This window comes from Aricia agestis, chromosome 1 (assembly GCF_905147365.1).
Source record: "Aricia agestis chromosome 1, ilAriAges1.1, whole genome shotgun sequence".
In the NCBI taxonomy this organism is placed as follows: Eukaryota; Metazoa; Arthropoda; class Insecta; order Lepidoptera; family Lycaenidae; genus Aricia; species Aricia agestis.
In genome coordinates, this window is record NC_056406.1 from 16,640,638 (window position 1) to 16,666,853 (window position 26,216).

General features: G+C 34.6%; 5 protein-coding genes across 6 annotated transcripts; 2 read left to right on the top strand and 3 right to left on the bottom strand.

Annotated features, from left to right (window-relative positions):
• Positions 1-6,394: 6,394 nt before the first annotated feature.
• LOC121725695 (carbonyl reductase [NADPH] 3-like) lies at positions 6,395-7,406 on the top strand. Its single transcript, XM_042112757.1, has one exon. The coding sequence runs from the start codon at positions 6,494-6,496 to the stop codon at positions 7,316-7,318; it is 825 nt and encodes a 274-aa protein (XP_041968691.1). The 5' UTR covers positions 6,395-6,493; the 3' UTR covers positions 7,319-7,406.
• Positions 7,407-7,592: 186 nt separating this feature from the next.
• Positions 7,593-12,009, bottom strand: LOC121725676 (transmembrane 9 superfamily member 4). Of its 2 annotated transcripts, XM_042112736.1 has the most exons (9): positions 11,886-12,009; positions 11,411-11,799; positions 11,031-11,183; positions 10,614-10,891; positions 10,273-10,476; positions 9,700-10,117; positions 9,316-9,499; positions 8,231-8,369; positions 7,593-7,864 (listed from the first exon to the last, which is right to left on the bottom strand). In XM_042112736.1, exons 1-9 carry the CDS (start codon positions 11,892-11,894, stop codon positions 7,764-7,766), a joined length of 1,875 nt encoding a protein of 624 aa, XP_041968670.1. In that variant the 5' UTR covers positions 11,895-12,009; the 3' UTR covers positions 7,593-7,763. The 2 variants fall into 2 exon arrangements, with proteins under 2 accessions (XP_041968670.1, XP_041968662.1); XM_042112728.1 differs by lacking the exon at positions 11,886-12,009 and having other exon boundaries at positions 11,411-11,820.
• Positions 12,010-12,496: 487 nt separating this feature from the next.
• LOC121729567 (neuroguidin) lies at positions 12,497-14,274 on the top strand. The gene is made up of 2 exons (XM_042118124.1): positions 12,497-12,693; positions 12,785-14,274. The coding sequence occupies exons 1-2, from the start codon at positions 12,685-12,687 to the stop codon at positions 13,670-13,672; spliced, it is 897 nt and encodes a 298-aa protein (XP_041974058.1). The 5' UTR covers positions 12,497-12,684; the 3' UTR covers positions 13,673-14,274.
• Positions 14,275-16,995: 2,721 nt separating this feature from the next.
• Positions 16,996-18,838, bottom strand: LOC121727139. Its single transcript, XM_042114820.1, has 3 exons — positions 18,465-18,838; positions 17,521-17,626; positions 16,996-17,325 (listed from the first exon to the last, which is right to left on the bottom strand). The coding sequence occupies exons 1-3, from the start codon at positions 18,758-18,760 to the stop codon at positions 17,110-17,112; spliced, it is 618 nt and encodes a 205-aa protein (XP_041970754.1). The 5' UTR covers positions 18,761-18,838; the 3' UTR covers positions 16,996-17,109.
• Positions 18,839-19,401: 563 nt separating this feature from the next.
• LOC121732123 (radial spoke head 10 homolog B-like) lies at positions 19,402-25,162 on the bottom strand. Its single transcript, XM_042121923.1, is given in 12 exon segments — positions 19,402-19,649; positions 20,121-20,330; positions 20,553-20,856; positions 20,858-21,469; positions 21,582-21,695; positions 21,865-22,095; positions 22,293-22,445; positions 22,705-22,796; positions 23,266-23,460; positions 24,049-24,123; positions 24,596-24,791; positions 25,127-25,162. Coding segments are annotated over 12 exon segments (2,466 nt in total).
• Positions 25,163-26,216: the final 1,054 nt, after the last annotated feature.

Below are 26,216 nucleotides of genomic sequence, written 5' to 3' on the forward strand. Positions count from 1 at the left end.
CAAATAATAAAAGGAAATTTCTAGTTATCCTACAGCGATAAATTTTTAGTGTAGTGACTAGTGAGTGACCCCCTTAAAAATTTCAGGCTGCGACCGCGCCTGGGGGTAGCTATTTTACTTGGGAGTACGTGGTGTGCACTGTGCATCCATTCCAAATAGACGTCTCTTGTATGACCAACTTAGTAATTTTTCCCATAATTAGCATCAAAATAATTTTCAAATTGTAATAAGTGATGTAAGTCATGTAGAAGTCTTCATTTTTATAGCTACATTTCGCCTTTAACTACTTTGTGAAATATCTTTATACCAAAGGGAAGTGTCTTTTAGTCGAGTGCGAAACGCTTTATTTATTTAGTTTAAGTATTTTGCAATCACCTAGTAACTTAATTTTAAGCGGGGCACACGCTTGTAGCGTAAAATGTTTTTTTGACCATTTACTACATTGGACAAGGTTTACCATTTAATTTACCAATCGATTACCAGTAATTTTACCAGCATTTGATTACAACTTACCATCTCGTTACCATACCTTAAACGATTCTAACCTTACGTAGACGCGGTTTGTTACCAATTTCACAGCAGAGCGCGGAAACAAAATCATTCAATCTGCTTTATTATGCATGATATTTTAATTACTTAAATACATTTTTAGTTATTTAAGACTATTGCCAGACAAACAACATCAGAGGCTATGTTCATGGACTCTTTGCTTATTTTTTTTTATATTTTATATTTTAATGTAACGCATTTCATTAAAACCTGTAGATTAGTTACAAAAATGTGACCAAAAAAAAAAATACAAAATACCACAATTTGTTATTAATATGGATTAATTTAGCAAGAGTCTCAAAAATTTTAGTTGACTAATCTCTCTAGATTTGTCTTATTTTACGAAAAACTGCGGGCAATCTTATATAACAATTACAGTAGGTAAAACAATTACAGTACCTACTGAGAAAGATGAACGTTTTCTAATGATAAACAGAGTTCTCGATATCTAATTTCGACGATGAAATCAACAAAAGGATCTAAGGAACCTTGAACAAGCGTTGAATAAAATAAATATTATAAGCTTCAATTAGTACCTAACAACCAATTTTGGTGGAACCTTCCTTCACAACATAATATGTTACATATGAATCAAAACGTGCAATTCGAAACGGCTAGAACACCAAAGAATTAGCATGCGACTTCTTGTACCGCACATCATCACTTTTTATTACGGTTTATTTTGTTTCAGCATCGACTATTATAGTTTAGGTATAATGTCACGAACGAATGATTTTGAACGTCCGTCTTTTTGTAATCTTCATTTTTAGTCAATACATTTCATTCGCGGTTTTTTTTTCAAATAAGGAGCCTTCCACTTAGTATTAAGTTATACAAAGTTTTCCTTTTTTAATCCCCTCCCCCCTTATGTCATGCTTTTTTGGATCACTTTTGTATTGCCACATAATTCCCTTAAAGCTGCAACGTAATATGTGGATGACCCCTAAGGTATGTTTTAGGTATCTAGCTACTGTATAGTGTAAACTCTTTTTTGTAATAGTAGATAATATTATTATTATGTTGTGTTATGTAATCTCATCGATTTGTTATTACATTGATACCCCACACATTGTATTTTTATTGTAAGAAGAAACATTAAAAAGTATTTATGAACAGAAATTGTCTTATTATTGCCTGAAAATAAACTTACGAATTGAACATAGAGAACATAAAGTCTGAAGGCGGCGTTTGGTGAAAAAAGGCTTTAGTAACGCAAACGCCCAAAATTGTACAAACATAATTACTTATTGCAAATTTAAAGTTAACAAACTTTAAGTTATTTAAGTTTTAACATAAAATATCATTTTTTTTTTTTATGAAATAAGGGGGCAAACGAGCAAACGGGTCACCTGATGGAAAGCAACTTCCGTCGCCCATTGACACTCGCAGCATCAGAAGAGCTGCAGGTGCGTTGCCGGCCTTTTAAGAGGGAATAGGATAATAGGGGAGGGTAGGGATGGGAAGGGAAGGGAAAAGGGGAGGATAGGGAAGGGAATTGGGCCTCCGGTAAACTCACTCACTCGGCGAAACACAGCGCAAGCGCTGTTTCACGCCGGTTTTCTGTGAGAACGTGGTATTTCTCCGGTCGAGCCGGCCCATTCGTGCCGAAGCATGGCTCTCCCACGTATAACCCACGTATATCATGCCATATTTGCTATGATTGACAATTCTTATTCCTAGCGTTCTGCGTTTCGTTTAGGTACTTATGTACCTACGTAGCTATAGGGCTAACTAAAAATATTACAATGAACATTCAACATAATATGAGGAGTCACGCATAGAGACTGTTATGAAAAAAATATATATATATATATATATATATATATACAGGGTGTACATGTTCGTTTTAGAGAGTTCACTGTGAAAGTAGCAGCGCTGAAAGACTAATTTTTTTTTCACTTTTGTATGGGGAAACTCGTGACGCTCGGGCCCTTGCCCATAAAAGTGAAAGAAAAAATTTCGACTTTCAGAGCTGCTACTTTCACAGTGAACTCTCTACAAGGAACACGTACACACCCTAAAGTATTATCACTTATTTTTGTTACACCCTGTATATATATATATATATATATATATATATATATATATATATAAACATGGGAAATGAATATAACAATATTAATCATAAAAACAATAATAATAATTACGAGATGCCACTTTGCCACCTCAACTCTATTTAAATGACATTCCTGATTCCAATACTCGCTTGCCAGTCCATTCTGAACTATTCAACCTCCGAGTTCCCATAAAAAATACCTTGATGTACTTCGCATTAAGGTCCTGTCATATGCAGAATAACTCTACGTAACAATTTAAGTGGGCACCTAAAGATCAACGCACATTAGGCGCCGGCAGCCGGCAGTTGCCCTTCCCTAGAGATCAAATGTAGTAAAGTTTTATAAAGTGCGACAAGGCTTTAAATGAACTTGGGCTGCACTGCACTGCTTGTAAAGGTGGACAGCTGTCAAAAATGGCGTTTTTGTATGATACCAGCGTTAGTTCAATTTTTCGCCACGTTCATTGGCTTTAAATGAGCCCTGTTGAGCTCTACATTGATATTTTAAATATTAGAATAACAATCGTCTTCGAGCCAAAGACTTCCAAATTGTAACGCTTCATGCTTTTGACAGCACCAGGCGTTTATATTTTTTATCCTTCATATTGCCTCATTGACCATAATATTAGCTCGTCTGTCAAGCGCCCAAAATGGGCGTCTTACTCTAAGAGCATTTCGAAGCATTTTCGAAAATGGTTTGAGAGTTCGTAACAGATGTAAGGATATAGATGATAATAAATTAACCTACTCTTACGCTATCACAAATATTTGCAAAAAGAGTCTTAAGGTGAAAATAGTTATATTATTATGTGATTCTGTCTTGTGTACGAAGCCCCTAACAGTGGTTCATTTCATTTGTAGTAATGTAGTAATGAAATCAAAATAATGTTTGCGTGTCACTCATCTATTTGCTTTGAAGCTATTTCTTTTTACGTGTTTGTTATTATTGTAAGATTGATAGAAACATTGTAGCTGTCCTGATAGTGATCAGCAGATTGACCCATACGTTGATAATTAAAATTACGTCACAACACATCAAACTACAGCCGCCCTTTAGTATTATTGTGCATTATTATAATAGTGTTAGCTGGTAGGACCCATCACATTGCTAATGATTGCTAGAACACTATAAGACATTGTTAGGTTCAAGGTTTGGATAGGTCATAGGATAGATGTAGTTAGGACGGAGGAAAACGCGAAGCCTTTTTGGACCTTTATACGACTTTTTATTTCGTCAACAAATTTGAAGGTGTAACTTGTACCTGGGTAGAAAGTAGAAACAATTTTAAGTTGAGAGTTCCTTTTCGTTTTGCCTAGTTCGGAAATAGTCGGCATTCATTCAGGCGCGGTCCGAAGGGGACATGACCCCCACCCCCAAATCTAAGGTCAAATTGGAAAATCTCAAAATCTTGCCAAATAATAAAAGCAAATTTCTTGTTATCCTATAACAGCGATATTTTTTTTGTGTGACCCCCTCCAAAACTTCAGGCTGCGACCGCGCCTGCATTCATTCCTTGGAGATTGAATATTTTATATTGGTACAGTCATGTTCATCTGAACTTTCGTTCAAGCTTGGCTAAGCCAGTAAAAATAAAAACGTTATAAGAACTAATCTAACCTTCTTTTAATCCAAGTACCGATAACCTAGGTACTTATACAAGAAATGATAACTCAGCCATAATAAGGTTTCAACTCTACAATATAGTATTAGGTCGTATTGCAACGTACATTCGCGATTTTCTAATGCTACTTACTAGTAACTAGGTTACAAGGAATTGGAATCCATAGAAATTACTGCAAGTGCATTTTAAAAATCCTTAATGAGATTCAAAACTAATGCATCCATAGGTACTAATCTATTTTACGTTTTAACCTACTGCACACTACAGACATAATCATAAAGGCGAAAGTTAGTGAGGATGTATGGATGTAAGTATAGATGTATGGATGTATGTATGGATGTTTGTTATTTTTTCACGCAAAAGCTACTGAACGGATTTTAATGAAACTTTACAATAATACCTATAGCTTAGGTAATAGGTATACATCAATTATAATTTTAATCGATTTTCAAAATGGAGGAGGTGTTATGTTCGTACTTCGTTTATTTATGTGCCGTTTGTGAACTGATTTTCAAAATTAACTCACGAACTACTGGAACATTTTTTATATTGTTTGGCACATATATAGAGTAGACCACGTGAAGGGACAATAAGCTTTTTTTTGCGGGAAAATGTACGGTTTTCGTAAAATTCCTAATTTACGCGGGCGCAGCCGCACGGGACATCTAGACTCTAGTATCACATAAACGTACCTAATACCTATAGACTACAGTGGACTAGCTTTCTTTTTTTTGGATGTGGATTAGCTGACTAGGATTCAGTTAGCTTAAAACAAAATTCCGGGTAGTGCTGGTGGTCGAAACTTTATTGCTCGTCGCTCGATGATATGAAATAATGAAATGTACCAACATAAACATCACCGTAGCAACAGAATTCGGAAACCGCGCGGTGAACTGTGAAACTTGTAGGTACAACGTCTCTAGACTCTAGAGTCTAGATTGTAGAGCAGTGGTACTTAGCCCCAATTTCACCAACGTCTGTTAGTGTTAACAGCTTGTTAAATTGTCATGTCTTCTCTTTCATTCATAAGAAAAATGAAAGAGGTGACGTGATACTAATTCGAGCGTTAACTTTAACAGTCGTAGGTAAAATTGGGGCTTAACCTTTTTAGGGTTCCGTACCCAAAGAGTAAATCCGTCCGTCCGTCTGTCCGTCTGTCCGTCTGTCCGTCCGTCCGTCCGTCCGTCCGTCCGTCTGTCTGTCTGTCTGTCTGTCTGTCCGTCCGTCCGTCCGTCCGTCCGTCCGTCCGTCCGTCCGTCCGTCCGTCCGTCCGTCCGTCCGTCCGTCCGTCCGTCCGTCTGTCTGTCTGTCGTCTAGGAAATATAATATTTTTTGATTTATTTGATGATAAATCTGCCGTCAAAGTTTGCCATCAGATCCTGGTGGCAAACTTTGTACCTACTAAACGTTTCGCCGCCTGCGTGCGTTAAACGGAATTCGTGATTTTGACATTGACTTTGACTTAAATATGACATTTTGTCTTTAAGGCGGGCTGCCATACAACAAACGTGTTTTATTTGGTCTTTTTTGCTCGATATCAATAATGGCAAAAGGTAACTGAGATTATGTTGTTAGTAGTGTAAAACACGTTATAAATGTACATTCATTGACCATAGAAAAATTAAAAAAAACTAGCTGTACTACGGAACCCTATATTGCGCGTGGCCCGACACCCACTTGGCCGGTTTTACTCATAAATACGATTGTGTATCAGATTTTTCCTTATAGCGGCTTATTCTGTGTGTGTGAAACATGCAAATATAAAAATGTATCCAATGATACATTTTATATGGTCGCTGTTAAGCATTAGTGTCCTAACCCACAATTTTCGTGTTGTTAAATTTTGAATGCAGTCTTGTTCTAAATCATCTACAGAACATAACTGCATTCATAACTCAATACGTAATTTTTGTGTGGGTTAGCACACGGATGCTTAACAGCGTCCATATTATATAATATAATATTTAATATTATAATATAATATTATATATAATATTTTTTGATTTATTTGGTGATAAATCTGCCGTCAAAGTTTGCCATCAGATCCTGGTGGCAAACTTTGTACCTACTAAACGTTTCGCCGCTTGCGTGCGTTAAACGGAATTCGTGATTTTGACATTGACTTTGACTTAAATATGACATTTTGTCTTGTGTTGTAAACCGGTGAAATGTCATTGGTAAATGGTACTTGATAAAATAATAGATTATTTATTTTTAAAACGTAGTTTATTCCCACGTTAAATTTATATAATAATAATATAACAAAATGGAAACCAAAGTGGCTGTTGTTACTGGCAGTAACAAGGGAATAGGATTCGAAATAGTAAAAGGATTGTGTAAAGGGTTCGATGGTGCCGTGTACCTCACAGCTCGAAACGAAGAAAGAGGACAACAGGCGGTCAAAAAGCTGGAAGCCTTAGGTTTTAGACCACATTTCCATTTACTAGATGTTACGAGTGAGGCTAGTATACAAAAATTTTCTTCTTATATTTCTACTCACTATTCGGGAATCAATATTTTAGTAAACAATGCAGGTATACTTGACTTTGATAAATCTGTTTCAAGTTACGAAGATGCGAAGAAGCTTATGGATACGAATTTTTACAGTTTGCTTACTATTACAAAAATATTGTACCCATTGCTTCACAATGATGCTCGTATAATAAACATCAGCAGCGACTGGGGACTCCTCTCTAACATACGTAAACAAACATGGTTGGATACATTGGCGAAAGATGATTTAACTGTAAAGGAAATACTCGATTTTGTGGGAGATTTCTTGCATGCAGCAAAAAGTGGAAAGAACTCCTTTGTTTCATTCGCTGGATCTTTCGGTGATTACAAAGTGTCAAAAGTGGCAATGTCTGCTCTAACATTCGTACAACAGAGACAATTTACTGAACAGGGTAAAGACATATCTATAAACTGTGTGCATCCCGGTTTTGTAAAAAGTGACATGACAAAAGGAATGGGTGACTTTTCAACGGAGCGTGGTGCCCGAGCCCCGCTGTACTTGGCTCTGGAGGCACCGCAGTCACAGAAGGGCACATTTGTTTGGCATGACTGTCATCAAGTGAACTGGGATGATTAAGTGTTATGTTGTTATGATTTTATTATACCTGTGATAATTTCAAGTGTCACATGCACTTAAAATATATGTTTTATTCAGTTGTAAAACATTTAGTTATTTTTACCCCTGATAATTAGGATTACTCCACCTTTATTTATATACTTCCTTTGAACTGCTCTGTCTGTTAATTTATCTCTAAAAAGTTTAATAATGTATTTCCTAGAAAATATGTATTTATTGATATTATTGTGGAATATGGACATAAGATATGGGTGCCAAAACAAAAAGAACAATATATACAAAAATTATATTTAATTAAATAAATGACAAAAAGTCAACATTACCCTATCGAGATTTGATATTTATCTTTTAAATGATTATCATCATTCTATTTACATACAACCTAAGATTACTTTGTTCAAGCCACTCATAAAATAAAACCAGAAGCATGCTAAAAATTCAGAAATTAGTCAATCTTTACAGCTCCATAAATTTTTTTGATAAATGTATATGCCGCAAAGAATCCAATTGTTCCAGTCAGTAGCCAAAATGTGAGGACCATTAGACCTGCAACAAAACAAAAGATTGTTTATTGTTACTTTATTACAGAAAAATGAAAAAAAATATGAAAATAAAGGTTTATAGTTCACACTAAGGTCTGAAATCAGTAAAATGCAACACAATGCTGCACATTCTAAGGTAATAATTAAATTTGTTTCTTTATTCCTATTTAACACAAGATTCTTGTAAAAGTTGGAATGTCAAGTTGCATTGCTATGGACAGTATTTAAAGTTACAATGGTAACTGTACTACCACACTTATGACTAGATTAATGATACATGAAATCCTTTTTATAATATAACAGCAATTCTACTTTCTTATGAGAATATTGTCATTTTTTAGGTTTGTTATATTCTCAATAATAAACATACCTGTATATCCAATATACAGCAATGTTGGGATAAACTCTGTAATCTCTAGTTTTGTGAAGAAATAGAAAACTGAGTATATCAATATGTAAACAGCTGATCCTCCAGATACAATAAAACTCTTCCACCACCAGTGGTAGTCCTGTAAAACAAACTTTATGTTAAAGAATTTCTATTCAATGTTTTATTTGTTTGGAATTATTTAAATATATTAATGAAGAGCTAAATAATAAAGTTACCTAAAAAAATAGTTAATATTGATGCTGTAACATTTAGAAATTAATATATATATATATAGCTAACACACATCTTCCATTAAATTATATTTATTAATATTAGAGATGAGCCGACTAGTCGGTAAAGCCGACTATCCGGCCACTTTTGTAGTCGGCGAATAGTCGGCAAAAAGCGCCGACTATACGGCTTTTTATTATTTTATTAATATATTGAAATTACATTTAAGAAAACCTTGATTATTTTAAAATTAAATTAATTGTGTCTGAAATAATACTTGCTGGTAAAGAAATATCTATGACATTTATTAAATAAAAATTGCATCTTATAATACTTTGGTACAGAAAAACATAATATCTTCTTCAATAAATATTTATAACCAAAATGTATTATTATTTAAAATATATAAGACTCAGATTTTGTATTAATAAATTGGGTAATTATTAAAGCAAGATTGCATGATACACATGATGATGTACAGTGAAAAATATATATCCTGAAAACCATCAACTGTATCATGACAATCACATGATCCGACACGTTCGCAGGCTGCGTATGCTGTGCAACCCGCGAATCAGCAGTAAGCGATGCGTTACGAAAACATCCGAAACCATGATCGGTTGGCCGACTAGTCGGCCGATTAGTCGGCTTCTATGCAACCGACTAATCGGCTAGTCGGCTAGTCTGCCAAAGTCTTGATCGGCACATCTCTAATTAATATACTTTGTTTGTATTCAAAGTAAGAAAATAGCAGATTCATTATAAGTCCTTATTAAGCAGAAGCTTAGTAGAATGTATAAGGACTCCATTTAATTACAATTTTTTTTAATGATAAGTTTATGTTTCATACTCACTTCTCCACAAAGTTGGAAGTACACCATGACGATAGAAATCTGTGATACTGATACAACTAGTATACAAAATACTAGGAATAGGAATCCAAATAGGTAGTAAAACTGATTTTCCCAAAGAGCATTAAAAATGAAGAATAATTCTATAAAGACAGCACCAAATGGCAGTATGCCAGCCATTAAAATGCTGAAAGAAAAATATAAAGTTAGATGTAGCATACTTTAATAAAAAAAAATAAAAAAAAATTTATAAAGATGTTAGTAACATTTTCCATTTTCGGAATTTGTCTTCCATGTGAATTTCGGTATATTTGCAAGTTCAAAAACAAATGATTAAAATTTAAAAGACTTAAAGATCTAAGTAGAGATTATCTCTCAGAGACTTACCATATAAATGTATTCATATACCACACTTGTTCAGGTACTTTTCTAGGAATGAAATTTGTGCGAACTGGATGTTGAAAAGGTTGTTTTCGACATCCAAAGTAATATCCCATGTATACCAATGGCAAAGAAATGCAAAACCATAGACATAGAAGAGCCATCATGGTTGAGAATGGAACAGCCCCACTGGAATGTTTTCCCATTATAAAGAAGTTCAAGAAGAAGCAAGTCCCAAACACTATTGCTGGATATAGTGTTGCAGTCACAAAGGCAGCTTGTTTCCAATTCTTGCCTTTCATGGTATTGTACAATCTGGCTGAATAGTATCCAGCTATCAGGCCCATGAAAACATACAGGAAAATAGCAGCTGTCATAAGTGCTCCTCTACTGGCCGGCGACAGCATTCCCAGCATAGCAATAACTGAAAATATTTTCCTCATTAGGTGTTAAATATAGAAAATTAGAAAAATAATATAATGAATTTCACATTTTTCTTAACAGTATCAACTGCAATATTTTAAATATTGTTTGAGTTTTGACACAATGAAGGGTAAGCACTAAGGATTTTATACTCACATATTGTTATAAGGGCCATCAGAAATACTTGGATGCCACTACCGATAACAGCAGCAAACAACATTCTTTTTGGTGGTGGTCTAAATACATCACCATGCACTAATTTCCACCCAGTCTCCTCTATCATATCTTCAATGTTCTCATCTGAATTGTATCTAGCAATGTCTTGTCTGAGTGTTCTTATCATAATCATTGTTAATATACCTGAAATTTAATAAAAAAATATAAGATTTATTACATGTCTGCATGTGATTGGAGGCAAATATGATATTGAAACTAAATATTATAAACATCAATATATTATTTCTAAATAACTTGTAAGTTACACATTCAAACATTACCTGACAAGAAGAACAACACCACAATAGAATTGATAATGGAGAACCAGTGTATTTGGACATTCTTCATGCCTAAGTAAATATCCCATCTAGAAGCCCATTCTATTTCAGACTCTCCCCATTCGACGGAATAAGTAAAGAACAGTTTGGTGCCAGTTTCTTCGTTTACAAGTTGAGGCTTGGCTTCTGAAGAAAACTGACAGGACTCATCTATAAACTTCAACTCATTTCTCTCCACAGAATGTGCTTCAACTTCAAAACCAACTACTCTATAGGATTCTCTAAAAAAGCAATCAAATATAAGTACATAATGTTCTACTCATAAAATATGTTATCAATAAGTTTTAGGACAAGTAATGGAACAAAGATAAGCTCATTGAAGTTTGTTGCATAATATGCATACAAAGGATAAACACTTACTGGCCATGCTTGTGGTACTTTAAAAGAAATTTCAAATGGTTATTAATGTATGCTTTGCCTTTTGACATGAATCCCAAGCGATACCCCTGTTCAATTGTCCTTTCTGTATCAGAGTGCATTATCCTTGTAGCAACTGGTAAATTATCTATTAATCTGAAATTTTAATAACAATCATTAATTAGATAATTTAATATTTATGTATAACAAAACAATAGCTTCATTAAAAACCCAATCCTACAGTTATAACATTTGATGTGTAACAACATTTTACAGCACAAGCAAGAAGAGATAAAGCATAAAGAAATGGTAAGCATTTAATTACCAAATACTATTAATAAAACAAACATTAAATTAATATTTAAATACTTTAAATTACTTACAAATGCACATAATACTCATGTTCGATACGACTGGCCACTTTTTCAGATTCTTCGACACTCCAGTTGATAGGATCATTTTTCTTATGGCACAAAAGTTTACATTTTATATTTTCAGCCATGTTAACTTCATAAGGAGTATTAACAATACGATCACCTCGTAAAACTTCACCCAAATTTTCTGATTTGTATAAAATGGTTCCATTCTTCGGTAAACAAAGTGGCAAGGAGTAGTATTCATATGGTAACTGAGTGTGAATTGATGTCATTTTAACTGCCCTAACTTCAATTCTCTGGCCCTTTTTAAATTCAACTGGAGCCACACCGGGCACGTAAAATCCATCACAAAAAAAAATAAGGCTTGCTAAATATATCAATAACTGCAGCGGTATCTGAAAATTTTCAATAAACATTTGGTACTCAGTAGTGACAATAACAAAACATACAAATTTGACTCGATTATATTACAACTGTTTACCGGAAACATATTCACAAATGATAAATATTTGTTTCTTTATTTAATATTATAATTTTGATAAACTATGAGTTGAATTCATTTTTGATAAAATCTATGTTTGAGATTGCGGATTTTATGACAATTTCGAGTTATTTATGTCAAACAGAAAACTATGACGGCGCGGCGTTTCTTTATTAATTCCTGTGTAGTAGCTAGGGAGCTTTGGCGTCTCAATAGCCAATAAATCTCGTCACATTGTAATGTAAGTAAACTGGTACATTTGAAAGAACATAATTATTCAGAAATATGTCATTAGTTCAGAAATCAGAATGTCAATTTGACTTTTTTTTATCAATAAGGAGAGTGATAGCACTGATCTCTTAATTTTTTTGCTTTAAGGGATTAATAAATATTATTGTAATTATTGTCTTATTGATATCATCTGTGAATTGTGATATGTGATCAATATAAGTAATAGCTGATATAATATTATATTATGATATATCTACGATGTCTCTTTGAAACAATTTGTGGGATTCCCTAATCCATTTTAGATATTATTATAATAAAAAAAGGTTTGTGGTCTATGGTGTGTTGAATGTTGACTAAATTGACAGCGCCTGTCAAAGTTTTAGAGGAAAGCGTCTATGCTTTACAAATTACCTTATTGTTTTTTTTCATTAATATTTCTCATTTTTTATTCACACAACTCTTATTTAAAACATACGAATTACGATCTGCTTGTGGTACAGTTCTAATGTGCATTTTTAGTTTATTGGTACCCAATTGATTGAGGTTAAAATAAACGTGAAAAACCAACATGGTTCAGGTATGTTTTTTTGCTTGTTTTTATTTTTAAATGGTGTGTTGCATAATGTCGATTTAAAATGTAATCGTAACATAAATCATGTGTATTGTAGGCCACCGACGAGGTAGAACATCCAGATTTGCCGCAGGCTGTAAAGTTACTTACAGAAATGAACATGAATGTTCAACAAGTCTCACAGCTCGTGGACAATATGTTAGTACGCGTTAAAAGTGGCGAGCTCTCCACAGACAAAGGTCTCAGTTTCTTGGAAATGAAATACCAAATGTTATTGAGCTATCTGATCAATTTAACATATATTGTCTTAAGAAAATGTTCCGGTGAAAAAATTGAATCTGATCCATCAATAGACCGCCTAATCGAAATACGCACGGTTCTAGAAAAGATCAGACCCATAGACTCCAAACTAAAATATCAAATTGATAAGCTCGTCAAAACTGCAGTAGTTGGTGTAACATCAGAAGATGATCCTCAGTCCTATCGAGCTAATCCTGATAACCTCGTGAGTAAAATCAACGGTAGTGACGATGACTCCAGTAATCAGTCTGAAGATGAACAGGAACAGAAGGAGAAGTCCGCCAAGTCAAATATTTATGTTCCTCCAAAACTGGCAGCCGTTCATTTTGAAGAAAGCCTCTCTAGGACGAGTAGTGAACAGAAAAATAAAGAGAGGGCTAAGAAGCAATTCCTTAATTCGAGTGTTATGAGGGAGCTCCGTGAAGAGTACTCGGAAGCTCCAACTGAAGTTACAACTGGTAACCATGTGAAGCATTCAATATCAAAATATGAACAGGAGAAAACAGAGTATGAAGAAAATTATCTCACAAGACTACCAGTTACAAAAGCTGAAAAAAGCAGAAGAAGAAAACTTACTACAGTCGGTATGATAGCTGATGAGGTCACTGGAAGCCGAAGCATAGCTCGTAAACACAAACTTAAATCAAAAAAAGGTAAAGGCTTCAAGAGAAGGCGCACTCATTAATATTTTAAAACTGTATTATCCAATCTGAATAAAATACAATTGGTAAGGTAGCCATGTCTCTACAATAGACTTATAATATTGAATCTACTACATATTTATTACATGTCATTTGTAATATAATATAAAGATTTTTTCTTATTTCAACTATTTTTTAAATGAGCTGTTTGCTTGACATAAATATTAAAATAGTGAGGTCTAGAAAATATAACCTACTAAAGCTTAATCAATTTTTATTACTATTCATAAGGACATAATATGAACAGTTTAATTTTATCTCAATGTCTTAAGCTCAAAGTATATTCCTCATACTCTTTTCTCGATGAAGGTTCTTTTCTGGGCCTACTATTTTGGTAACTCATTATAAAGTATAATTTTACCTCAGTCAATAGTCTACCTATAGGTATAAAAGGTATGGTTATGAATATTATGAAATAATATAGTTATGTATATTTTAATAATAATTTAATATATTATGATTAGGTTTTGAAAAAATCTATTATGGATATTTACTACTACTTATGTAAATACATTAACATGTTCCACTCATGAGTGCTTAGGGAGATCGCAGACGACACACTTTTTGTATGATCGAGTCTGCGACGCCCATACAGTCGGCATGGCCGCGCCATGCCAACTGTATGGGCGCCACAGACTCCCTTAGAAGCAAGATGTTCACACACAAGATGTTTTTTTTTTTCTGTGTATGATAATTATTTTGTGCAACTTGCAAGTTGTCTTTACATAGTAGATCATGAGACTGAAATATCCATATTAGATTTTTCATCAAACCTTTAATAAAATAACTTACCATCTTATCAATTAAAAAAAGCACAAAATAAATTTTTAGGAAATTAAAAAGTACATAAACCAATAAAAATGCCTGTCCATTCCAATTTTGTGTATTGCAAAGTTGCTTTATAATCTGTTTTTTGTAAAAATGGAATACAAAGCTACATAAAACATGAATGATATTATAAAATTATTGACTCAATACATTTAGCAGTGTTGAAAGTAACATATCCCAATTCTACTTTGTCTATAAACAAATATTGCATAAACAATGAATTATACATATTATTCATAGGGAAGATTGAATATTAGATTAGTTTATTGTACAATAATATAAAAAAACTTAAATGAATAGTAACAGGGTACCCAGTTCAACTCTTAATATGTATTTAAATGTTTTAAATATGATATATAATTATCATCGATGATCTTTCATTTACTGCTTTTGCTATATTTGTAAATTAAAACAAAATAATAATTTAATGTTACATGGTTAAATAAATTAATGTTTGTAGAACAGTTCCTCAAACATAAAAATTCTATCACTCGCCTTATATGTGGCGGAAAGAAAAATTACAGTTAGTAGGTCTTATTAGCATTATTGGTATTCTAAAAACAGCTGTTTACAGACTTACAAGTATGCTTTGGCATATGGACTCACTATCGCCGCTATATTTTAAAATGTCACTTGAGAGAAATGCTTTACATCCACGCCTTTTGGATGCATCATTGACGCGCCAAAACGTCCTTGTGAGCCTATACATGAGTGTAGCTGAAATATTTTTTTTATTAACCATTGAACTCGGATAGAACAATGCACATGTGAACTCAGCCATTGTACAATCAAAAACTGTTGTAAACTGATCATTATTCCTAAAAGCGGCCTTAGTTTTCACAACACCATGCAACTAATTGTAAATACAGACAAATTAGCTATAGATATTCTGATCTTATTATTCACAACATACCGAAAAATAAAAGCTGATAGTAATGTTGCAATTTAAGTAGGCTTTATTTTGTATTGCTAATATTTTTATTACTTTGAAAATAAATGCATACTTACATAAATTATGAGCTTATAAGAGGATCTTACCTCTTGCGTAGTAAACATAAAATATATTAAATACATATCTAAATCTTAGTGGCGTGTTGTAAGGCGAAGCGACGAATATTAAAATGGACTAGGCTAAAAATAATATATAAATCTCATCACGTTATTATGAGAAATAAGGTTCCTTTCGTCTGATTGCTTAGTAGCTTTTTATATTTTATTGACTATAGTCTTACTACTTATAAATTAAAGCAATGGCCGTTACAAACAATTCAAATGTTTTACTGTAAAATCTGTTTCTATTGAAGTCGATACGTCCAGGGAGGTGCTACATTAATATGAATTACACGATCGAGTCTTCATCGCCCGCACGTCATTACACCATAGATGTCGCCTCAATTTTAACCGTTTATTTTGAAAACACTGCACGTTAATTAAATATTAAATACCTATAATGTTAGCCAATTTACGGCCGTTCCCAATATTTGATCTATCTCTGGTTACTGGTCTGATTGACATAAAATATATATTTTATGTCTAATGTGAGCTATTCCTATCTCTAGTAGGGCAAAACCAGAGATAGATCAAATATTGGGAACGGCCGTTAGTGGTACAGTCGTTAGAATTTATAAATATTGCTTTCATAGCAGCCGTTAAATAATATAAATTTAGTTTTTTCTTCCCGTACCCTTTAATGAATGTTCTTTATGGCTTTGTGATCAGCCCTAAAGAGAATTAAACACAATTATTGTAATTTTGTTCATATTTATTTTCAATTCTCGGGTTTATCGATTATACTAGTACAACAGTGAAGTAGTATTATCGACGGACTAATTATACTAAAATATTTGAAAATTCTATGTTCAACTTTAACATACGGGTTTCGTACGACTAGCTGTTTTGTAAAAGCCTCAGAATTATTATTGACAGCGGAGAATGCCTACCTACATTATATTATTATCAATAATAATATTAGCGTAAGGAAATTACACTTGTTGGATGCAACCCTTACGACCATAACAGACCTGTGAGAAGACAATCGTCTTACAAAACGTATTCAACTTAAAACAAAAAACCGTAGGTTGGGTTTGACAAGTGTATTTTGAGTTTATTTATAAAACGAAATGTTTTTACTTTTTTCTTTACTTACTATTTTTTAAATATTGATTACGTAATTTTTGTGTTCATTTATAATTATGATTATTTATTTCATAGTAGTTTTCATACTTGAAATTTTGGTTACATTGTTTTTCGAATTATCGATACGGTTTTAGGTCGTAACTTTTTGATTGTTTAATTTCTGTTATTTTTGTCCGAGTTGGGAGTGTTGTGTTTTCTTTGCGAAACATCAATAAACATAATATGAAATTTTAATGTTTACGTTACGATTAGTAATTTTTGTTTTATGCATGTTTATTTTTAAGGAAATTGAATAAAATAATAAAGTATAGAATGAGCATTTTATTCATGAATCCGCGTCGCGCTGACGGGGAGTCCCGGACCCCGGTCTATTGTCGATACAGTCTTTATACATCGTATAGGTGTGTGGGTGTCTAGACTCTAGGTACATAGTAATTTAAAATTATACAGTAAGCATTTATGCCTCGGACAGCTGCACCGCGGGGAAGTCCCGGGTGCAGGTGTGTGGGTTGAAGGACTGGTGTCTACACAGTCTCATGCGTCGTATATGGTGTATGGGTGTGTGCGTGTCCAGGAATTGGTAGTCGCCGGCGGGGGGCTCGGTGCCGTAGTTTTGGGTCAAATCCGAGCATATCACTCGATTCAGCAGCCACGGCACCAAGGGCACGCTCAGCTGGAAAGTACAATGATTTTCAAGTTACCTTCATTGAATTGCAATAACTAATAGCGGATGAGTCCATAGAAAAACACATTATTACAGAGCTTTTTTTAACTATTTGGTGACATTATGAAATATGGGCTAGTCATTTAGGCTAAGTAAGCATTCATTATATTATTACAGGGATCTCCCTGAAAATTGACAACTTACTGGTTTCATGACAGTTGGGTGTGGGTTTCTGTAGTCGCTCTGATGGGTGGTGGTGTACGGTGACGAGCAGAACTCCAGCACATGATCTTCTGTGCTTTCAGGTGACCTAGTACAAAGTATTATTTTGTAGATATAAACAGCGTTTTTGTTAATGTAACTAGAAACTATGAAAAAATAGATAAGTAATAACTTTTTCACGTAGCTTATCTGAAAGTGATGCAAGCAAAAAAAACTGCTAATAAATATTGTTTTTATAACGTTTACGTGCATCCATACTAATATTATAAATGCGAAAGTGTGTCTGTTATCTCTTCACGCCTAAACCGCAAATACATTGGCATGAAGATAATTTGAGTCCTGAGAAAGGACAAGGTATACTTTTATCCCGGAAAAATATACAGTTCCCGCACGATAAACGATTATCTTCATGCCAATTTATTTGCGGTTTAGGCGTGAAGAGATAACAGACACACTTTCGCATTTATAATATTAGTATGGATGCACGTAAACGTTATAAAAACAATATTTATTAGCAGTTTTTTTTGCTTGCATCACTTTCAGATAAGCTACGTGGAAAAGTTAGTACTTATCTATTTTTTCATAGTTTCTAGTTACATTAACAAAAACGCTGTTTATATCTACAAAATAATACGATTAAATTTAACTACGATTCAGCTGCGAGACACGAATCACGATACGACGTGTTTTCCACCCTAATAATAATATTATTCGGTCATACAGCGCGCCGCGTAGCAGCCTACGAATTGCTACGCGGCGCGCTACAGGTTCTGTAGACTGCTACGATGCCGTAACGCCCTGTAGCTAGCTCTACAAAGTTTTCTTTACAATCCAAATTATTGTAATATGGACAGTGGATACGTAGTATTGGTTCATATTATAATGATTTTAATTTTTAATGTAAAAAGTTATTTGTTAAAACTTACTCGGCGTCAGAATAAGAATTGCAGTTCTTCATCGGCTTAAAAGAATAAATAAAATCCTTTTTTGTTAATATTTGACCGAGCATGTGCCCGGTTTCCGTAATGAATTCATCCTTCTGGTTACCCAGTCGTCGGTATGTGCTAACGTGATTGCTGAGAGAATCACGATAAACATAATTATCTTTCTTTTCTGCAAGCATTTGATACTCCCAATGTGCTACTTTGACTTTGGGGTTGTAGGTATTCTTAGAAAATAATATTTGGCGAGGTTTTTTAGACATAGGCTTTTTCGTTCCCATATTGATATATTATGAGTAAATACAATGCATGTAATTTGTTCCGTCAAGAAAGACTATGGAGTATGGACGTTATTTATTTAAAACTTCCGAGACATATTCATATTTTCAAATGAATGAAACTCAGTCAAGTAGACGTTTGGCGTAAAATGTAGTTTTTTTTAAAAGATTTAATGGCCTGGTAACGAGACCTTTGAGCCAAGTCTTTTTAAAGGGTTTTTAATTTATTTTATATTTATATAGTTCCCACTGTATTTTTAATATATTTGTACAAAGCACCATAACACTTTTGGTTTTTTAGGAAATCAACGCCGACATGAATCACATTTTTTTTCAACTGTTCAAGATTCACCTTTCATAGACTAGTGTTGGCAACTGAAATTATTGAAGAAAGTGATACCTCCCACCGTAAAATGTAGATAATGAAATCCATAGAGAAATATAATACACGGGGCAATGAAATCACATTTAGATTATATTACTAAAACTTATTTTTAAAAGCAAAAAACATCTTCGTGCCAATTTTACATTTATTTTCATTACTAGTGACTAGTGTCTAGTGATTAGATAATAATGCATATTATGAACTTCAATTACATTACGAAAAAATTTTCCATAAGTATTTTTAATCTTGAAATATCTTATTAGACGAAACTAAAATTAGCAATTTCTGCCAATTTTACACTCTCCTCGACCATTGCGATGAAAGCTTCGAAAAATTCGAAAAATGTTAACTTCGTCTCCAAGATCATAACTTTCTTCGCATCGGTTATTTGAGGGAATATTTTTGAGAATATTTCAATGGCCGTCTTGGGGGGCACGTTGTTGAGGCACGAGAGATCCCAACTCTTAGGAACCAAGTCCACGTCGAAAGCGTAGGACGCAATATTATCTGGAAAAAGACATGTCTTATCGTTATTTAACAAACGACAAAGATATTTAAAGCATTATAGGTTTTTTTAAATGAAATTAGGAGGCAAACGAGCAAACAGGTCACCTGATGGAAAGCAACTTCCGTAGCCCATGAAGTCCATGGACACTCGCAGCATCAGAAAAGCTGCAGGTGCGTTGCCGGCCTTTTAAGAGGTAATAGGGGAGGGTAGGGAAGGGAATAGGCTAGGGGAATGGGCCTCCGGTAAACTCACTCACTCGGCGAAACACAGCGCAAGCGCTGTTTCACGCCGGTTTTCTGTGAGAACGTGGTATTTCTCCGGTCGAGCCGGCCCATTCGTGCCGAAGCATGGCTCTCCCACGTTTGATCGTCCCAAAATGTTATCTTTGTAATCATTATGATCCTCAGAAATTATTTGATCTATAATAATAGGTATTTCAAGATAGAGATGCAGAGTGAAGGTTTACCAACCGAAAAGAAATGACACCTCATTATCATAAATGTAGGCATTATTTCCTCTGAATATTTTCCGAGTATCTGTATTATTCGTCTCCTTACATTTATCTTCCTGGAATATCTTACAGATTAAGGAGCGTAAAATACACGGGCTGTCGAGGCTGAGATAAATTTTATACAAGTTTTTCAGAGGTATAACTCTACCGTAGCCGTTTGCAAACTTTCCTGTAATAAAATACATAGTGAGAGCTTAAGAGTGCGTTGCGAAATGCAAGATGTATTTTTGAGAACCAATAAATTCGATTAATTTGTCTGACCACGCGTAGCTCAGCGATTTTATTGGATCCTAAAACACTCGCACTACAGCTCAGGTGGAAATGCAACCTAAGACTGCAGGTACATTAATAAATAGGTAAATAAGATATAAAAGTTATATTATCTACGCACCTCTTTTTTTGCCAACTTGTGGCAAGACGTCGTTATCTATAAATTGTCTAAAAGCGCTTGCAAGAACAGAGTCAGGTTTTCTATTCGCTATGTATTTTTTGCCGTAAATATGGGTCGCTACAGATATCAAACTATGAAGGAATTGCCAAAAGTAAATCTCTTCGAATGGGTCGTGCACCTCCTTTGCCTGCCATTTCTTATTTCTTCCCAGAAGTTCGTCGATTTCGTGCAAAGTCAATCCTTTATTGTGGATTCTACAGTCATAATACATTTGCCACAAATAAAGTCTTATCAACACTGTCTTGCTCAAAGTCAATTCCCTTCTCGTTACAGACTGTAGCATACATATGGTAAATACGTTTCAGCTCTGCTTGGTAATACATCAGCGATTTACGTAAACAGCTAATTTCAAATTCCATCAGCTCCTTAAAATCTGTTACGACATCGTTATGTTCCTTTGTTATATTATAATTAGCTTCCAGATATTCTTTAATGACTTTATTATCTCTAAAAACGGCACAGACTTGAAAAGTGTTTCGCACGTGATAGTCAAGTTCCAGTTCTTTGCACATATCTATAGCTTTCTTATTCTCTTCCACGTTTAGAGTATCGACGGTGTCGTCCTTATATTTTAGTGTGGCGATATTATCATCAAGGAACTGAACATCTTGTAGTATTCCGTTGTTCGTTACTAGTTGTCCAGTGCCGTTCTTTCTGTTACTTTTGAATTGTCCTCTATAGCCTGAGCCCGTCCCGAAGCCGAAGTCAACAACTCCTCGTCCGTTGCGCAGACCGCCCTCCCAGCTACCCCGGTACACGCATAGAGCCGGTAGAGACATGGAGTCGTTGCGAAAAGAGCTCCAAATATATTTACCGTCACCGCACATTAAATTATTCTTCCATTCTCCTTCAAACATCTAAAAAATTATTAGTTTAGGAATGGTGATGTTATAGATAGGTACCTCACAATAATTTCCGAGGGTATTGAATTTTATAGACACTCAAGCATAGCTGAGGCATTTGACTTACATCTGAATTTGGCCATATCATTAAGCCATTCCCTTCGCGAATGTTACTGTTCCAATCTCCATCGTAGCCGCTTTTAGAGCAGTATCTCCGCAATCCGGATCCATGGCGCAAATTCTTAAAAGTACAATATCAACGTTTGGAGCGTTAGATAATGTCTGGCCCTTGCATCCAATAGTAAGTTAAGTTGAGAAGCAATTTTATTTTATTCAAATTATCAAGTTATGGTCGAAGATGTTATATTTCTTCTGTTAACAACTTATTTTGAAGCTTTTACGTTACTTACATCACGCCATTCTCCTTCGTATGAGTTTTGGAATGTTTTAGTGTAATACATGACTCCTTGTCCATTCTTGGCTCCTCCACTCCAGTGGCCGTAGTACGCCTGTTGTTTGCCCGAGTCCACGTACAGGCCCCTGCCGTGACGAACGTTATTCAGAAACTCACCCTCGTACCAAGTATTGTTTTTAAATTCTATAATTCCTGTTCCAGTAATGCGATTATCTTTGAATTGTCCCTACAAACATATTTATATTGAAATAATATTTAAGGCTGAAAATTCGATTCGATTCTGGAAAACATACCTATTGTTACGACACGAGAGCAATTATAGATAGTAGGTAGGTACCTACCTATTTTAAGTTTCAAACAATTTTAAAAGTAAAAAATAAACCTAATTATATCTTGTTGGTAAACATAATCTGCAAAAGTTACCCGATATATTGTACCATCTGCCCACTGGAAACACCCGTCCCCATGCATACGATTCTTAAGTAAATTCCCTTCGTATAAATTACCGTTTATAAAATGTACTGTTCCTTTTGTACTTGCTAGCAATAAACTGCTCGTGTGCGGTGATTCAGCTGTCTAAACAAGAAAACCTGTACGTTACACATAATTTTATTTAGTTTTATAAATAATTACCTATGTGATGTGTCTTATCTTACCTGAGAACTTAGCTCTAACCTTGATAAACTCTTGTGTTGACCTGACGGTTTATCTAAATGGAGAAGAATAGAATTTAGAAATCTGCAGCGCAGCGCCTTGTAGCTTTTATTTTTACAGGAGAAATAAGTTTAACATTACCAACGATTGTGCTAATATTGACGCCCGTAGCTGTTGTTACTGAGTGCACGATGGAGGATTCGCTTTGTGTTTCGCTCTTTGACTCATCATCGTCACTCTCGACACCAGTTACCCAGCAACACACTATTGATTCTAGCATGGAAACGAAGAATTGATAGACGATTTCTTTCTGTGTGCAGCCTGTTTCACGTTTAATCTTATGGATGTCGGTGGCCGGGAAATGAGATTGTGAGACGCGGGAACTTGTTATACGATTTCCATGCGACACCTTTCGTTTGTCTTGTTTTGAAACTCTCCTTTTAGATTCAGTGTTCATTATGTAAGTAGCTAAAATTTAATTGAATTAATTAAAGTATAATTTGCTGCGATTTGCGAATAATTGTGATATCGTTGTTTGATATGTACCTACCAATGATGAAATACTCAAACCCAAAGAGAATATAATCACTACGTTTTACTCAAACCTTGGTACCTACTGTCAATTTTGTCATCATATTTTTTGTCTTGTTTTGCGTAACTTCAGGCTCAGGGATTCAAGGGTGAGTTCTTGTGATACCTTATTACAATTTTGTATAAAATTTTTACATATAAGTAAATAAACCTTTTGCTTCTAGAATCCACCAGCGTCTCTTCGCTTGGTGCTGGGCCACCGGACCAGCCTGCGACCCAATCAGCAACATCTGCTTATTAGCAGGCAGCAGCGGATTCTCTACAACTGCTATCGCCGACAGTCTCTTTCCACAGGGGGACTCGTACAATAGGCGACGAAATCCCCAATCCACTGCCCGAGTTCCAACTGCTTGAAAGAGCACGTGGTCACAGCCTTTACTCACTACTCAGTAATTTTGTGCTACCTGCGAGGGCTACCTGGTTAAAAGTCTTAGGGCCGAATCACATCGGAATGGCAGCGCAGCGACGAGCATTTACATATGTATATATACCTAGTAGGCACCTATCGCTTGTGAAAGACTTTCCAAGTTTCTCAAGCGATACTATGTATTACAATAATAAATATATAAAGTTTAAAATCATATATGACACTGAAAATGCTCGCCGCTGCGATGCCATTCCGGTGTGACTCGGATCTGAAATCCAAATCGCAACACTAGAGAAGTTACGCGTGTAGGTACCTAATTCTTCTGGTGGTGTGGTCTTTCTAATTGGTGACGAGACGGCAATCGCTTATTCACAATCTCGTTAATTTAAGTACCTATAAGTAGGTACTTATATATTTTTCTATAAGTATGCTATAAAAAATATTATGGTACAGGTATGCAATGATCGAAATAAAACAACCATCAAAACTACTCATATTTTTGTATTTTGATAAGGAATTTGAACTTTTTTTTCAATCTGAGATCACCGTGATAATATCTCTTATTACGATTGTGCAGTCTTCTGGAGGCACTCTGCACCATGTCGCCAGAGCTAGAGAATCCCTCGCTTATTAAAGTACGACCTAATAATAAAAATACAAATTATATGATTTGTTTACGAACAGGATTATTAATATTTTACTGTCTTTAGCTAAATTTTATAATCAAAATAGAAAAAATAACAATTGCGGGGAAAGTAGGTAGGTATTGTTAAAAATTGCGATTAATTCAATTTCCGTTTGTTAAGAAACAAAAAAAAATTGTTAACGTTTAATAATAATTTCCTTAGGCAGTACTTTAGGTCTGGGCAAGTAGGTAGGTATTGTTAAAAATTGCGATTAATTCAATTTCCGTTTGTTAAGAAACAAAAAAAAATTAGTTAACGTTTCATTAAAATTTCCTTAGGCAGTACTTTAGGTTGGGCACTAATAGGTAAGCTATATTGAAAACATTCAGAAATAGTTTCAAATTATTTAAAAAAACGCAGTAAAGAAAGGAAGTAATTTCGTACCAAACGTTTTATTGCAAGGTCTATTGTACAAAACAAGATCTAACCCCATTGCCAGAATTTCCAGGGTCTCCAGAGTTTCCAGGCGGGAGCCGGCTTCTCCTCCTTCAGGTCGGAGCTGGACGCCGAGCTCATCGCCTCCATGGCCTCTATGGGTATGTCTATGTGGTGCAAGTGTTTGTCCTTCCCTTCATTCCCGAGGCAGGAGCTGAACGTACAGGCGACCGTAAGCAGAGCGAATATCTAAAGGGACGAAGTTAGAACTATTAGTATGTATCATGTATGTATTTACTTTACTTGATTCTTAATATCAATACTTATGCTCCATACTTATATCTTTCCTAAAATGAATCTTGGTACGCACTAGAGTCTAGAACCCTGAGAATGAAAATTATTATGTATAAGGCAATGAAACATACTTAGCTATGTAGATATCTGCATTAAGTTTGTTTCACGGATTTGTTTGACAAATACACTTTACTCGGTAAATACAACCTAACTTATAGTAGCCCTAACCAACAATAACAATATGGGGTAGGCAAAGTAAAAATTTGCTATATTATCTACTCAGTACTCACTCTTTTAATTTTCGAGAATATTTCCATGAAAAACATTTTTGCACATTTCACTACTACACCTTGGAATTAACGGACGGATAATAAGCTAGCATTGCCGTGCGAAATGTAAATAGATCGGAACGGATGTTACACACTCATAATTTATTTGGGCAGTGAGGTGCGTGCTAAACTAAGTAATAATTAACTAATCACTGTAACAGTTTTCGCGGACTGAATCACTCGGCAAATCAAGTTTGACTCCTGCTTCATCATTATTAATTATCAATTAATATTTTAATAAGCAGTTGTGTAAATTCTATTTTATGCTTCATAGTAAAGGCAAGACGAGTTCTCATCTGGATTGCAGTGGTTTATATTCCGAAATATAGAAATAAAGATTTATTATGTAGTATTAAACAAATTAAAAATATTCTAAGTTTAGCGGGCACATTACGCCAACTAAACAGTTAGGTTGGTGCGCAGACTAGACAACAGTCGGCCGATTGTTCTCGCACGATTCCATTAATGCAAAGCGATAGATTTTTGAATGGAAATACACGATTCGGATTTCTGCCGAGTCGGCCGACCAAACAATCGGCGTCGTGTGCGCGCGTGGAAGAACGTCGTACTGATTAAGCACCGGCCGACAGTTTGCCGATGGTTAAGTTTGAAGGCAATTGTACGCCATTGCCCATCGGCCGATATATTATCGTAGTATGCAGACTTGCAATACATCTTCATACATATTATAAACCCGACCAGACTATCGGCCGATTGAAAGTCTGTAGTCTGCGGGGGCTCTAACTTTTAAACACGTATTACCTTCAAGTTAGTTCACATTAAAAATACTGAATTAACAAAATAATTTTATTATCATTTTTAAGACTTTCACATCAACAACAATATCAACAATAATATTTTCGTTATATTTACACTAGTACCTATACTATATGTTAAAATAAGTAACACATAATTTCTATTATTTAAATGCATCGCAAGCATTGAAAATACTTTTGTGTTGTAAATAAATGTGAACTGACAAACAACAACTGATATTTAAAACAAGAGATGACATTATTTTAGTATTAATATTAGTCAAAATTGACCATGA